Source organism: Helianthus annuus, chromosome 8, assembly GCF_002127325.2.
Source record: "Helianthus annuus cultivar XRQ/B chromosome 8, HanXRQr2.0-SUNRISE, whole genome shotgun sequence".
Taxonomy (NCBI): Eukaryota; Viridiplantae; Streptophyta; class Magnoliopsida; order Asterales; family Asteraceae; genus Helianthus; species Helianthus annuus.
The window spans coordinates 157414605-157429438 of record NC_035440.2 but is presented as its reverse complement, the minus strand read 5'-3'; the positions used below and the strand labels follow the sequence as shown (position 1 = coordinate 157429438).

Sequence of the window (14834 nt, the reverse complement as noted above, 5' to 3'; positions counted from 1 at the left end):
GTTTTTTCTTGCAGGCTTTACAGTAAGGTGCAGAGGTAGAACCTACATTTTTCCCACGATTGGAATTTCCATAGCGAAATTCCTAGGTAAGCCTTTGAGCTAGGTTCCTCCTCTGGTCCTCTTCTCGTGTACGTACTAATTCATCGGTCAAGGTGTTTGCTACTTCTACGGCTTCTTCTATAGTTTGGGGTCTAGCTGCCTTGACTACATGCCTAATCTCACTAATTAATCCCCAGATGTAACGGGAGATTAATACTAGTTCTGGTGATGCAAGGGTTGGCACTATTCTAGCATATTCAAAGAATGTAGTATTGTACCCCTTACTATCCACTCTAGTCACTCTAAGGTTTAAGAACTTATTTGCTATCTGTTCTTTCTCACTAGGAGGGCAGAATTTCCTTTCTACCATATTCTTAAACTCTTCCCATTCCATATTGTAAACCCTGTCACTTCCCCTAGACTGGAGGATAGTGTTCCACCATTCTAAGGCTGAGTTCTTATATAAATTGGAGGTGTTGAAAAATCCTTCAACACGCGGAGCAGCTCATATAAACTAACCGGATCTCTTTGACCCGTTTTACTCAAATGGATCCAATATATACTTTCTTTCACTCAATCTAAACCCTAAATTCATTTCATTCACATCCGCCCCCATCCTTCTTCTTCTTCTCTCTCTCTCTCTCACTAGACGCGGTGTCTGCATGCGACGGATTTCACCGGCGATTTCACCATCCTTCTTCTCAGGTATCGTCTTTTTAGCGTTATCGGCATTTTTTTGTGAAATTTTAGGGTTTGACTTAGATCTATGAAATTTTAGGGTTTCTTTCTCCGGTGGAAAAAAGATCCAGGTACTTTTTTTTGGCCAAATGTTTTCTTAGATCTATCATACCACCGTCGACTTAGAGGTTGTTTTGTTTGTTCTGTTATAGATGAAGATGGAGCGGTGGAGATACCGTCGACTTAGATCTACCTTACCACCGTCGAGCCAGGTAATTTTTTCTGCTGAAATTTTTCTCAGATCTACCTTCATTTTTTGAGGATTTTTGATGAATATTGACATATCTGAGGTTACACGACTTGTAGATCTGAGTTCTTAGAGGAATATTGACAGCCCGGATCTGGTATGTTTGTAGCTGATTTACATGCTTATGTTACTGATTATGTTTGTTACAGATCTGGTATGTTTGTAGTTGATTATATTTGTTATAGATCTAATGTTACTGATTAAATATGTGTACTTTTTGTTAAATTCAAACATTTTATGATATGGGTCTCGCAGTATGTGGTGTATTTTGGTCCATTTTATGAAATTACGGATGGGTGGTTCAAGATTTTAATAGATTTCATTATCAGGGTTAAAAGATAATTGTTTGGATTATAAGTAATAGTTGGTTTTAGATAAAATTGTTCATATAAAATATATATCTGTTAGTATAGTCTCACGATGATGATGAAAAAAATGCAATTGAGATGCTGATATTGCTGTTACAGTCTTATGTTTATCGTGTTTTGGTCAATTTTCATATGCCACATGTGTTTTGCACTGTTCATGGTAAACTGGATATTTAACAATTATCATTTGTCACAAAATGTTTAAGAGGTTTGTGGTGGGATAGAATGGGAGATTCAGTACTTTGAGATAGTGAATAGGACTATTTTTTATGCCTTTAGGTTTTAATCTTTGAGATAGAACAATGGGTCAGTATACGAAATTGATTATTTCCGTTTCCGATGTTCGTATAATTGGGTGCTGTTAGGACTTATTATGTCGCATTTGATAAAAAATGTCCCAAAAAAATTGTATTTTGCAGATGCTACAGGTAGCTAGCTGAGTATCATGCACGTGCTGTTGTTTCTGTGAATTCTCAAAAACGCCCTTCGTTAAGAGCGCGAAAGCAGAAATTGCTTAGTTTGTTTGAATTTGCTGATAATTGAAACCTTTGCTGATATTCAACCACAAGCACCGACTCAATCTGTTCAACTGGCAGTTTCAGCACCAACTAAATATGAACCAGAGGCTTCCAGCATCATTTCATCAGCAGAGAGCTATGCTAGAGGCTTCATCAAGTAAGTTATAGACACACATGTTAATCTCATACTTTGTTTTTGAAGTGAGCTTATTATAAATTAGTTTCAAGAGTATGTTAAGTGTTTAACTTTTTTTTTTGTTTTGTTCTGTAGGATCTTTAGATTCCACAGCTCAGACAGGAAATTCAAACGGTGGAGATTGTCAAGAAGAGGTGTATCAAAAGGTGCTGTAATTTTAAAGACAAATGAATAATACAATTATGGATCTCCTTTTATTTACACAATTTGAACAAGCAACTACAATTTTCCATTTACAGGTGAAAGCTATGAAGGATCAGTATTTTCAAGGGCTGGCTGATCTGTACCCGAAAATTTTAGGCAAATTGCAGCAGGTAAGTTTCTTGGTCATATCCATTTTAAGCACTGATACAACCCTTTGAAGTTACAATTTCATGTATGACTATTGTTGACCAGGTTGTCCTACTTTTGAATGGAAGTCTCTATCTAAATCTTGTTAGTATCGAGTCACAATGGTTGGATCCTGTGAGTCTAAAGCCTCTATTCTATGTTATTTTTATAGTTTGTTATTCATATGGTGAACTTCTGTGAAATTGTAAGTAACTATTATTTTTTTATTTAGTTCAAAAAAGCTGAGGTTTGCCTTCGTATCAAGTCGGAGCAAAGTCAAAAGTCAGGTAACAGAAATATTACTTTCTAGATATTTGCATCTTCAAGGTGTTTTTTCTTTATCTGTATTATTTTCTAGATATGTCATCTCAATGCTTTATGTAGGGTATGTCTCGGATAGATAGAGTTTTATGTCACGCTAGATATATATTGCGAGTCTAAATGTGATTCGAGTTTTTATTTTTTATTATGGAACATGTGAGATGCTTATGTAAACTATATATAGTGCACATGGCATATTCAAAGGTTAGAAAAATAGAGAATTATGTAAACAACAGTAAATGGATCATTAATCTCTCCAAGTTCTAAAGGACGTGTCTTTTAAATACGCCAACTAGCAATCTGTTTTTTAAATTTATTTTGTTGCTTTATGTGTTTTAAGTGCTTAACGATATAATAGGCATTCTATTTGTATTTCAACTGATTTTTGGTTATACATTTGTAGACCATATATTTTATACTTTTAACCTGTGTATGTACTGATTGCAAAGTGATCCGTGAGTTTTTTCATATTTATGAATGGCAACAATTAGGTGTTATTTGCATGTATTTTTACTTGCATCTCAGGAAGTAAAAGTTAAATGTAGCGGACTGGTTTTATAACCAATTTCTGAAAGTTAAATTTGAACAACTTTTTAACCAAAAACTGTTTAAAACCGAAGCAAATTACATATTCGGTTTTATGGTTTGGTTTTCGGTTTCAAAAGTTTGAAACCGTTATAAACCTGAACAGAATTACATGTTTGTTTTTTTTCGATTTAGTGTTAGAAGTCTAAACTAAACTTGTTTTAAAATCTAAACAGTCAAAATATTTTTTGACCAATTTTTTAGTTGGTAAACAAGAAACCAATATCTTGTTGGTTTTAAACAAGAAACCAATATCTTGTTGGTTTTGTACTAATATTTGAACAAGCCCCAACTGACAACTCCTTATCCTCACGATGTTATGTGCACAGGTTGAAAAGAGGTGAACAGTGGTGAAAAGAGGGAATAGTGGTCAACAGTGATCAGAAGGGTGAAAAGAGGTGAAAGTGGTGAAAAGAGGGAACAGTGGCCAGAAGCATGCTTCCTGTACAACATCTACTTTTGTCAACTGTACAGCTGGGTTGAAAAGTAGATGTCAAAAGTACAGCATCTACTTTTGACATTATATATAGTCAGGTTGAAAAGTAGATGTCAAAAGTACAACATCTACTTTTGACATTATTTGTGTATTTTGTTTAATTTGTTTGAAGGTTCAAATTCCGATTGTGATTCTTGTTTGAACGGTTTTGATTGGATCAGTCGGTTGTTTACCAGAAGCAAATGATTGGTTTCTACTTCTGATGTGGTATATGTATGCTGTTAAATTTGGATTTGGTATGAGTTGCAAGGTATTGTTTCAATCCTATGTGTATTGGATGGTATATGATAGTGTTGTTATGCCGTTTGAAAATTTGAATAAGATAAAACTCTAAAAGATGTAAGGTTCTTTAGGTGAAATGTGGAGTGTGACACTGGATTGTATGGTGCCTTAGCTTACCTTAGGGTTTATTAGTGTGGTTTATTACTTATTTCATAAATAGAAGTTTGAATATCTTACTTAAATGGTTTGGTTTATATGTGAGGAGATGCTAGGTTTGTGGTCAATTTCATGAAGTAACTTGACTAATGATTGTGATTGTTTCATGGATGTTAAGATGTCTAACTTTGAAGCTTATATGGTTATGATAGATTTGGGTGAAAGACATATGGGGAAGATGTATGCCATGCATCAGAAGTTAGAGCCGAATGTATGGGCCAATGCAGACTTGCAGCTTTTGAATCCTCATGAAAGAGAAAGACAACTAATCAAATAGAAGAAACACAGATGCCAGGACATGAAGAAGATGTATGGCATGGCAATACTTATTATTTAAAACCTTTTATTTTTTTAATTTATTTATTAATACTAAAGATGTTATTTTGGTGGAAACGTACATGTGAAACACTGTTTTAATAAACTTGTGCTTGATCATCTTTTTGATGTAGCAAGGATTAAATCCATGTTAACTCAGCCTCCATCGGCAAAATGAATAATGGACCTCGCATGAAGTAGACCTGGCAAAACATGTGGGTTGGTCAGGTGGGGTAACAGATTAGAATGCGCCAGTCTGAATAAGGTCATTGCGGTTTGGGTTAGAATGGGTTTTGACAAAAATGGGTACGGGTCAAAACAAGTTTTAATAAAAATGGTTGTTTTGCTACCAAAGTTATCTGCAGATGCACTAATGGTTTTTGCATTAACAAATCCAAGATCTGATCATGCCAAGTTAAGATGGATGCACATTTCCTACCCCAAAACTGTTGCTTGCCAATTTACAAATCGAAGATCTGATGATGCCAGTCAACTTGATATCTTATTTGAGTAAAAAGCCAAAAAAATAAGACACAAACCCAATCCATTTTACAACAAAAGCTTTCTTTATATCGAAGCAGTTTATGCATCATGTGATTTAGGATTATGTACATTGAACATGAGAAATAGATTATTAAATGAAATAAAGGAATGAATTGGTAGGATATTTTAAGAGAGGTTCACTATTTTCTAACTTGAATAATAGAAATGACCGAAGTAAAAAATTTTGGTTGTCCCACATCGATGGGAAAAACAAAACCAAGTATAAAAACAAGGCCTCACGTAAATTATGACCAAACCTTGTGCTTTTTGGCCATAATTAATTAAGTAGGGGTAAATGAAGTATTTTTTGGGGTTTAAACTTAGTGAAAAGTATATTTGTTTAAAAACGAGTCTTTTGTTAGTTTTTTTTTTAACTTGAAATGAAATTTTTAAATGTTTAGTAGGAGGTGGTTAAACGAACCGAACTAGCCTCAGTAACCAATTAATCAAAACCGATTTAGCATCACTAACTGGTATCAATCTAGCCTCACTAATCAATTTATCAATTAATCAAAACCTATCTAGCATCACTAACTGGTACCGATCTAGCCTACTCACTAAGTGATATGTTTCAAACCGAATCACCCCGTACATAGCCCTAAACTCACCAACCTAAGTGATATGTTTCCCGCCGCATTACGCGGGTACACGACTAGTATATATATATATATAGGGAGGGGCTCATGCGAGAACCATCCTTATTGTGAGAACCTTGAGAACCAATGTGAACACAACCTAAAATAACTAAAAAAACCTAAAAAAAAAACATAAAAAAACCTAACCCCCACCCCCCCTCCCCAAAAAACCTAACCCCCCCCCCCCCCCAAAAAAAAAAAACCTAACCCCCCAAAGCTAACCCCCCCCCCCCCCCAAAGCTAAATGCTAAAAACTAAAACCCCCAAAAAAACCTAAAAAAAACCTAACCCCCCCCCCCAAGCTAAAATGCTAAAAACTAAACCCCCAAAAAACCTAAAAAAAATCTAAAAAAAATCTAAAATTTTTTTTAATATTTTTTATGCTCAAATCGCTACTTTTAGTGGCAAAAAAAGAAAATTTAAAAAAAAAATTACAAAAATTTTTTTTGGCTTCGAAAAGTAGCGATTTTTATATAAAAAATATTAAATTTTTTTTTGTGTGATTTTTAGCTATTTTTAGGCATTTTTGGTGTGTTCACATTGGTACTCGCGGTTCTCACAATAAGAGGTGGTTCTCGCATGATCTTCTCCCTATATATATATATATATATATATATATATATATATTACTACTAATGATAGGGGTTCATCCAAAAGTCCATATTACGCTCGTCATATTTCCAGAAGAGTCGTTCCCCTATTTGTCTTATTCTCTCACTTCCTTCTAAAATCTCCTTACCAAAGGTTCGAAGTTCTTGCACATTCTCAGTGCTCATTGGTAGTGCGGGTGCTGGTATTGGGTTTGGGAACTGGAGCATGGGTTCCTCAGGTGGGTACGGGTTCTCTAGAATTTCCCTGATTTATTGGTCGTTATCATAATATGGGTCTAGAGGCTCCAGGTTTGGGTAGGCTGCTAGGTTTGGCATGGGTTCGTGTGGTATTGGGTAGCGTTGTTCATAATCTCATGGTCATCAAACCAAGGTTATAGTCTGGGAGATGGGGTGCTGGTACTCTAGGTATTTCAGCTGGGTCAAAATCATGCATTGGGATTTGGTCTACAGGGTTTGGTTTCAAATCCATAGGTTGTGTGGGAAATAGTGGTAATGGTTGGGGTGCTATAAGTTGTTCAAGATTAGGTCTGCAGCTATAGTTGCTAAGATATGAAAATTTGCTAGACTCCTATTGAGCATATCCTGTGTGTGAGCATTTGTTTCTGTATTAGCGGCTGCTAAAGCACACTGCTGCTGAAGTTTTCTCATTCTTTTTCTACGTTCATGGGCTCCTCTGCTGAACCATCCTCTTTTCTTCGGAGGGAATGACTCTTTAGATTGCGCTTTGAACACGAAAATCCTATCTTCAGTGTCAGCCGAATACCCTGAGAGGGTAGGCTGTGAAGAGGTGCCTTCGTCCCTAGGTGAGCTGGACAACTGACAGTAAGCGTCTGAAGGTCCTTCGTCGCTCATACTGTAAACTAACAAATTGTCAAATAACACACAACAATAATATACATATATGCACGTAGTTCCGTAGATAGTTTCCTAACATTTTGAATAATATTTTGGTGTCAGGGAACACTTCTGTGGCTGAATCAGTGACTTAGCTCTGATACCACCTTCTGTCGCAACGCCCCTCCCCTAATTACCCGGGAACGGGCGGCCGCGGCCAGTTTCAGTGGTATCGGTGTTTATCAGTTTGGCAGCGAAAATTACATCAGGACCGTAGTTAGGAAATATTGTATCAGAGTAAAATACCACACTTTTATAATATTAAACACGTGGGAAAATCCCAAGTTTTTAGTACACACATTTTCATAGAGATAAACCCTAAACATCTCTTTATTTAGGTAACTTTTATAGCCACTTTTCCAAACCTTCAGTGCTGTCCAGCTGGCTACTATTTGGCTTTCACATTTTGTTACCTGAAACGCGTTTAAAAACATTTTATCAATGGGAAATACTGGTGAGTGAATCCCAATTTAATCAAGATAGGTAAAAACCGTTTACAGCATTGAGGGCGGTCGCGCAATTACATTTGTTTATTTTCTACTTTAATTACCACCCACTGTACTGTCAACCCGACTTGTGGTCATGTTACTACTCACAGTGTAGTAACAAATTTTGTATACAAAACCCCAACATACCGACGATAATTGTAGAATACAAATACTCAATCATTGTTAAATATAATGTAAATCAATTGAGGTTTTGTAAAAACAATTTGCAAAAAAAGGAGGATTACTCTTTAAGTAGTTAATGCGGTAAAATATCGGATATCGGTCAAGGACCAATATTTGAGATATCGGTTATCGCGGTGGGATATCGGTAATTTTAATATCATGCTAAATTTATATATATCGCAATTTAACACTAACAATTGTAACAAGTAAGAACTGACTAAGACTTAAAACACTAACATTTAACAGTAACAACTAATAATTAAGACTTAAAACACTAATAGCAGCAATAAGAAGAAAAATGAACCGTAGAAGTAAGAAGAATGGTACTGATATCGGGAAAATCGGTGATTTATCGATCAAATATCGGTCCTATATCGGTCAAATATCGGACAATATCGCTGATATTATCGGTACCGATATTCTGACCAATATTTTGTACCGCTATCTCGGCAGGGGACCGATAACCGATATATCACTGATATATCGGTTGATATATCTGGATATTAACTACATAGCAGGCAGCGTATCTAATACGTAACCGGGGGTTAAAATACTTACAACGAGGCAAAGCTTCGCTAGTTAGGGGGGTATAATACCCGGGTATTGTGATTACACTACAGAAATTTAGAGAGAGAATTCGTTTTGGTGCGAATTGTGAATTGAGGCCAACGACATCTATATATAGTGCCTGATTTCGAGTTTGTAGCGCCCCGCGTAAGAGAAGGGGAGGGCCTACGCGGCCCGCGAGCTAGGGTGGGTAGGCCCTAGCTTGTCCGGGTCACCCCACTAGCCTTGACACGATTGTGCCACAGGGCGGCATAGGGCTGTGCCTCGTAGCCAGGCGCTCGCGGCCCGTGATGACTCAAGGTCAGTCTGTCGCGGCCCGCGAAAGACTCGTTTTCCTTATTTTTTTATTTTTAATTATATAAAGGTATTTTGGGCTATTTCTCGCATATGGGGTGTATTTTAGAACATATTGGGGTATTTTAAATATATTAGGGGTGTTGAAAAATTTAGGAGGGTTGTTATAGAAGTGCTTTCAATGTTATTAAATTTTTTTTTTAAAATAACGTTTTTTCTAACTAAAAAAAGCCTTAATTTTTTTCAATTTTGTTTTAGAAAGTATTTTCGATGAATAAAGTTGACTGGGAGTTGGGATTGAAGATGATTATTGCCTTTTTGTTCACAATTTTTTTTTGTTTTCGTTTTGAGCAGAGGTTTGTAAACGAATCGAACGAACATGAACGAGGTCATGTTTGTGTTCTTTCGTTAAGAAAATGTAAATGTTCGTTAACTGTTCGTGAACACATGTCATACAGAAGTTTATGTTCGTGTTCGTTGGTTAAGATAAAAAAGGGGGAAAATCAAACTTTTAAAACATTTAAAACTTTTAACAAATCAACAAAAACGAATGAACATATTATCGTACGTTCACGAACGCAGTCGAATGAACGAGACATTTGTTCATGTTCGTTCATTTAATTAGTCGAACGGAATATCTTGTTCGTTCATTTAAACGAACGAACATAAACGAACTTTCTTTTTGAACGGTTCGAACTGTTCACCTATTCGGTTCGTTTACAACCTTAGTTTTGAGTACATTCTCGAACAGAGACAAAAAAGGAAAAAAAAGGAAAAAAGGAAACACCAAATAGATTTATTTGAATATCTCTTTAAAGTAAATTATACAAACAATATTTTATTCACATGTGATTTAGTTGTTTATCATGCAACAAATATTAAAGATTGTTGCGTGCTGCAAAGATGTGTGAAAGTCTAGTGGTGAAATCATAATACATAAACAAAATTAAGTATTAGTATATATATATATATATATATATATATATAGGGAGAAGATCATGCGAGAACCACTTCTTATTGCGAGAACCGCGAGAACCAATGTGAACACAACCAAAAATGCCTAAAAATAGCTAAAAATCACACAAAAATGGTTTTTTAATATTTTTTATATAAAAATCGCTAATTTTCGAAGCAAAAAAAATTTAAATTTAAAAAAAAAAATTTTTTTTTAAAAAAAAAAATTTTTTTTAGCCACTAACAGTAGCGATTTGAGCATAAAAAATATTAAAAAAAAATTTTTTTTTAGATTTTTTTTTGAATTTTTTAGATTTTTTTAGGTTTTTTGGGGGTTTAATTTTTAGCATTTTAGCTGGGGGGGGGGGGGGGGTTAGTTTTTTGGGGGGTGGGGGAGGGTAAGGTTTTTTTTAGGTTTTTTGTGGGTTTTAGTTTTTAGCATTTAGCTTGGGGGGGGGGGTTTCGGTTTTTTTTTTTGGGAGGGGGGGTTTAGGTTTTTTTTAGCTATTTTAGGTTGTGTTCACATTGGTTCTCGCAATAAATGGAGTTATATATATATATATATATATATATATATATATATATATATATATATATATATATATATAGGGTCAGGATTTAGAGAAACCGGTGCAAAGTGTGAGAACGCTTATGAATCGTCCGATCAAAACAATCTATGGACTAGATTGGCGCGGTGGCGTTTTCGTAAATAACATCAATTTTATTACGTGGACGCGCTTCATTCAGGGTAAAAATGTCTTTTGACTTCTCCACACAAAACACCATCTCATGAAATAAAACGCCAAATAAATAGCACACACCATTCTAACTAAAAACGCCATTAGATATAAAACGCCAAACTTAATTATAATAAAATCCTGCCTAAAAAAACCGCCAAAAAATCCTCTATATATAACATCTCAGACCTTCAATTAAAAACACACACAAAACCTCAAACGCCATATTTAATATATACAATTCGTCTTAGAAACGCCAAAAACCCAAACATCAAATATTTTCTAAACCAAAACGTTTTTTGAAATTCAGTTGGTTGTCTGTAAGGTTTCACTCAATGTAATGGACAAAAATCCTTAAGTGAGGATATTGTCCATTTTATTGAGTAAAATCTTATTTACTTTATCGTTAACTTCTATCCAATTTATAACGCCAAAACATACAAAAACATTATTGAGGTTTGTTGTCAATAAAGTTTAGCTGTATGGGGTGGACAACATTGTCAGTAATCTTTCTTAACCGAGGATTAACAATGTTGTCCATCTCATACAACAAAACATTATTGATTTTAGCATGATCAAATTTTGAGGTTTAAGGTGCTTTTATTTAGTGGCGTTCTTTTTATGGTTAAAACGCCAAAATTAAAAAATCAAACATCGTTCATTGGAAAATTCAAGATTGTTGGCTGAAGTGTGTAAACTCAATAACATTTTGCTGGATGAGAAGGACAAATCTTCAAGAAAAAGATGTTGATGTCAGACTTTGTGCTTCCAAACGGCCACAAAAAAAAAACTACTTGAAAAACAACAAAACAAAATGAATCATACGAAAGTCGAACCAGCCAGTTAAGATGATTCAAAAAAGAAGAAAGAGACTAGTGACAAAGATCAATTGTTTATATATTCTTTTTTTAATTTTCTTTTTCAGTTGATTGTTATATAATAAAAACGGCATATATAATAAAAACGTCAGACAACAAATGCTTGTTAAAACGCTATCATGCCGTAAAATGCCCCAAAAACTCCCAAACTATAATAAAATTATTTTGGAAAAGTATTATAAAAACCCAAAAAATAAAAAAAAATAAAAACCAAACTTGAAAATGTAACTAGAAACAGTAACTACAAAACAGTAAAAATGAAGAGACGGATAATTTATTATATCAGAATCTAAAACGCCAAACTTGAAAGACGGGACGTGTTACACACTTCAGAGATAAAAGCTTATAAAAACAATAATTACAAACAGTAACTGAAACGACAAATAGTTTATTATAATAATGCATCGCCTAACCTACGCCGCCTAAAAAATCCTATAAAATAATACCTCTCAGCAACTTTCATTTAATCAAAAAAAAAAAAAAAACGCCAATACAACTAAATACCACTCACTGTAAAACGCCAAAAAAATAAAAAAATCAAAGATAGCTAATATGCTTTCTTGGATATTCAGTATTGTTCTTCCTGAAGTTTCTGTCACACCCCCAAAATCCACCATGCGGAGTACCACCGCTTGGAGGCGTGACGTGACCAGGATCGAGCCACCAATCATATTGAACAACGTATTTAAGTAAATAAAACCAACCACAATACGATTGGTGACCAAAAGCCAGTTAACCAAGTTTTAAATTAAACAGCGGAAGCATAATACGTGATACCAATATATAAGTTCATAGTCCAAAACGCAAGTTTAATAAGTTCATAAGGATTTAAATATTAAGCACGGAACATAACAGTCCGTACACCACAACGACTCCTTCCTCGTGCAAGCTCCAAGCATTTAACGACCTGTAAGGCATGTAACAACGAATCAACAACAAAGTTGAGTGAGTTCACGTTTGGTTGTTTAGTTTTAAGTTGTTTCCAAAAATGTGGTTTGTCTTTCGTTGGCGTAATTGCCGTGGGGGTTACCCCGTAGTTGAAAGAAAATTTAACCAGTTCATTCTTTATTACCCATACCCTGTCCATGATTAGTGGGGGCTTCCCCATGTGAACTACTAGACCGTATGATATCGACTACTACGCAAGTAATTTGTGCCCTACATCAGTGTCTATCATCACTGATGGTTTGCCATAGTCCATTAGTACACGCCCGTCCGACTGGCACGGTGTGAGGTTTGTTAAACCTAATAGCGCTATTAACTAATGACCCGCTCGCCATTGGCCTCGGCGATTAAGTCGATATAAAATGAGGGACTTATGATAGAGTTTTGTCTAATAAGTTTAAGGTTGTTGTCCTACACAAGGAGGACGAACGTACGTAGTTCTCCCAAAGAGAATACGCAGGATTAATACTGGCATCCTACCCGAGGAGGATGGCCGTACATATCCTACCTAAGTAAGATATGTAGATTCCGTTTTAATTCTTTAACCCATTCCCAAACCACCGGGAATCCTATGCCTTAGAAAGTGTGTGAACTCACCTCGGTTTGCTCGGTTAGATTCTCAAAGATAGCTAACAGTCGAGGTCGGTTAATCACGTCCTAGTATGATTACCACTTAATTTATTAGTGACTTCAAATAAGCACAAAATTCCTACACGCATCTAACACATAACATGCATCACTTTAACGGTTTATGCCCGTATCAGCCTCCCATCTATTCCCGTTCATAAGCAAGCATATGATATTGCATATAACACTTTTATTGACATATATCATGTTAGATTATTCACAGATAGCATACTCGACATTTAGACGCGCAAATTACAACTTATGTCGTTTCAGCTTTTATACTCAGAACTGGGATGTTTCGGGGATTTTAATAAAATGGTTATCTTATTTCAAAAATTCTCAACTTTTTACAGAAGATGCTAAACGACCCAAATATTATTGTGTAAAAATCTCGGGATCTAATTCATCACCAATATTTTATTAAAAATCATTTTCCGGACTGCAATCAGATTCATTATTTTCTGACTGCAGTCTACAGAATAATTCATTAAAAATTCATTGTAAGTCGGATTGACGAAATTCCAGTGGAACAATTACTACGACATCAGTGTCTATCTACTGTACAGATTTCATGGGCTGATTCGACACAGAACTCAAGTTATGACTAAAAATATATCGCCCATTTTCTGCAGTAAAAATGCAGCTCTAGCTGCTGTTACAAATCAGGTCTTTAAAAATAGTAAACGAAGGCCAAAAATTATGATTCCAGTGCCATTAGAACCATATTTCATAATACATAAATCTAGACTTCAGAAAATGCATTTTTTCGCTTTGTTAAGGTTCGGTTACAGCCAACTGAAGTTGGCTGTAATCACTAAACAACTTTCTGTTTTTCAGCTTTAACATTCTAAAGCGAGTTATATTGGTTCCGTTAACATGCATAATGATCAACAACATTTCTAGTAATCAATATTAGCAAGTATTCAGTAAGAAATCAGTAACATCTCAAGATAACATCATACTAACATAAATACATCATGTTTCATCTTCTTGTTTAAACCCTTTTTGGTGTTCTTGTAGATTTAACATATTACATCTTTTAATCACGAAACAAGATGAACAAAGGTGACATAAGGAACATACTACTAGCTTAAAGCTAGGGATGATTCTTAGTGAAGAAGATGGAGAAGGTGATGGTGAAAAGCAAGTGAAAGAAGCTCCTTAGAAAGTCCTTCAACTTGCAACCTCCATGGATCAACTTTGAAGCTTTGAATGGCACTTGATGTTGGAGGAGATGAAGATGTTGAGGGGTGGTGGTGGTTTCGGTTTGGGGGAGGCCGAAAGTGAGAGAGGGAGAGAGTAGTGAAGAGAGAGAGTGATCTTTGAGGAGATATGGTGGAGATATGAAATGATGGCATGCCTTGGGAATCATATATGTAGAGATTCTTGAAGGATTTTGCTCAAGATTACAAGCAACATAATAATAAAATAATCAACATCATGATTATGGTGTGGGTCCCCTAGGTGGGCCGTAAATGGAGGGGGGGGGGGGTTAATTGTAACATTTTGATGGTAAGTGGTAAATACTAATTCAAATCCAAGCATATGGTTACATATGTTAGTTAGTGAACATTTTAGTGGGTGTTATGGTGAACGGGGATCATAACTAGCCAAAAATAATTAAATAACGTTCTTGACAAAAATTTAGTGTCCCGGGTAATGTCCGGTTGTCCGGTTAAATATCGTTTCGTTAAAGTGTTTAATTATTCTGTAAGGTGTCTTATATATATATTTTTGTAACACAACTAATTCCTAACACTCAGGAAAACATACCGGACTATTTAGTAACTTTTCTGTATACTACTAGTATGTTAACACGCACATGTAAGTATGACACAGAAACAGGAAACAGTTATGTAGTTCAACACAGTCACTAAGCACTTTAAT

General features: G+C 35.2%; 1 protein-coding gene across 5 annotated transcripts; it reads left to right on the top strand.

The window, feature by feature from the left end:
* The first annotated feature begins 574 nt into the window (after positions 1 to 574).
* LOC110873757 (mediator of RNA polymerase II transcription subunit 15a) lies at positions 575 to 4669 on the top strand. Of its 5 annotated transcripts, none has more exons than XR_004863836.1 (11): positions 575 to 744; positions 818 to 848; positions 930 to 989; positions 1084 to 1121; positions 1812 to 2067; positions 2182 to 2252; positions 2346 to 2420; positions 2503 to 2571; positions 2669 to 2723; positions 3672 to 3841; positions 4429 to 4669. XR_004863836.1 is itself a non-coding variant. In XM_022122746.2 (10 exons), exons 5-10 carry the CDS (start codon positions 2007 to 2009, stop codon positions 3674 to 3676), a joined length of 336 nt encoding a protein of 111 aa, XP_021978438.1. In that variant the 5' UTR covers positions 575 to 744; positions 818 to 848; positions 930 to 989; positions 1084 to 1121; positions 1812 to 2006; the 3' UTR covers positions 3677 to 4669. The 5 variants fall into 5 exon arrangements, 1 of the variants encoding a protein (XP_021978438.1); XR_004863835.1 differs by having other exon boundaries at positions 4000 to 4669; XR_004863834.1 differs by having other exon boundaries at positions 3672 to 3876; positions 4000 to 4669.
* Positions 4670 to 14834: the final 10165 nt, after the last annotated feature.

What these genes read in the sequence shown, in the direction of transcription:
- LOC110873757 (XM_022122746.2), top strand. Translation starts at nt 2,007, where the DNA reads ATGAACCAGAGGCTTCCAGCATCATTTCATCAGCAGAGAGCTATGCTA. An exon ending in AAGAAGAGGTGTATCAAAAG is followed by an intron (nt 2,253 to 2,345) that starts GTGCTGTAATTT and finishes TTCCATTTACAG; the next exon opens with GTGAAAGCTATGAAGGATCA. An exon ending in TTTTAGGCAAATTGCAGCAG is followed by an intron (nt 2,421 to 2,502) that starts GTAAGTTTCTTG and finishes ATTGTTGACCAG; the next exon opens with GTTGTCCTACTTTTGAATGG.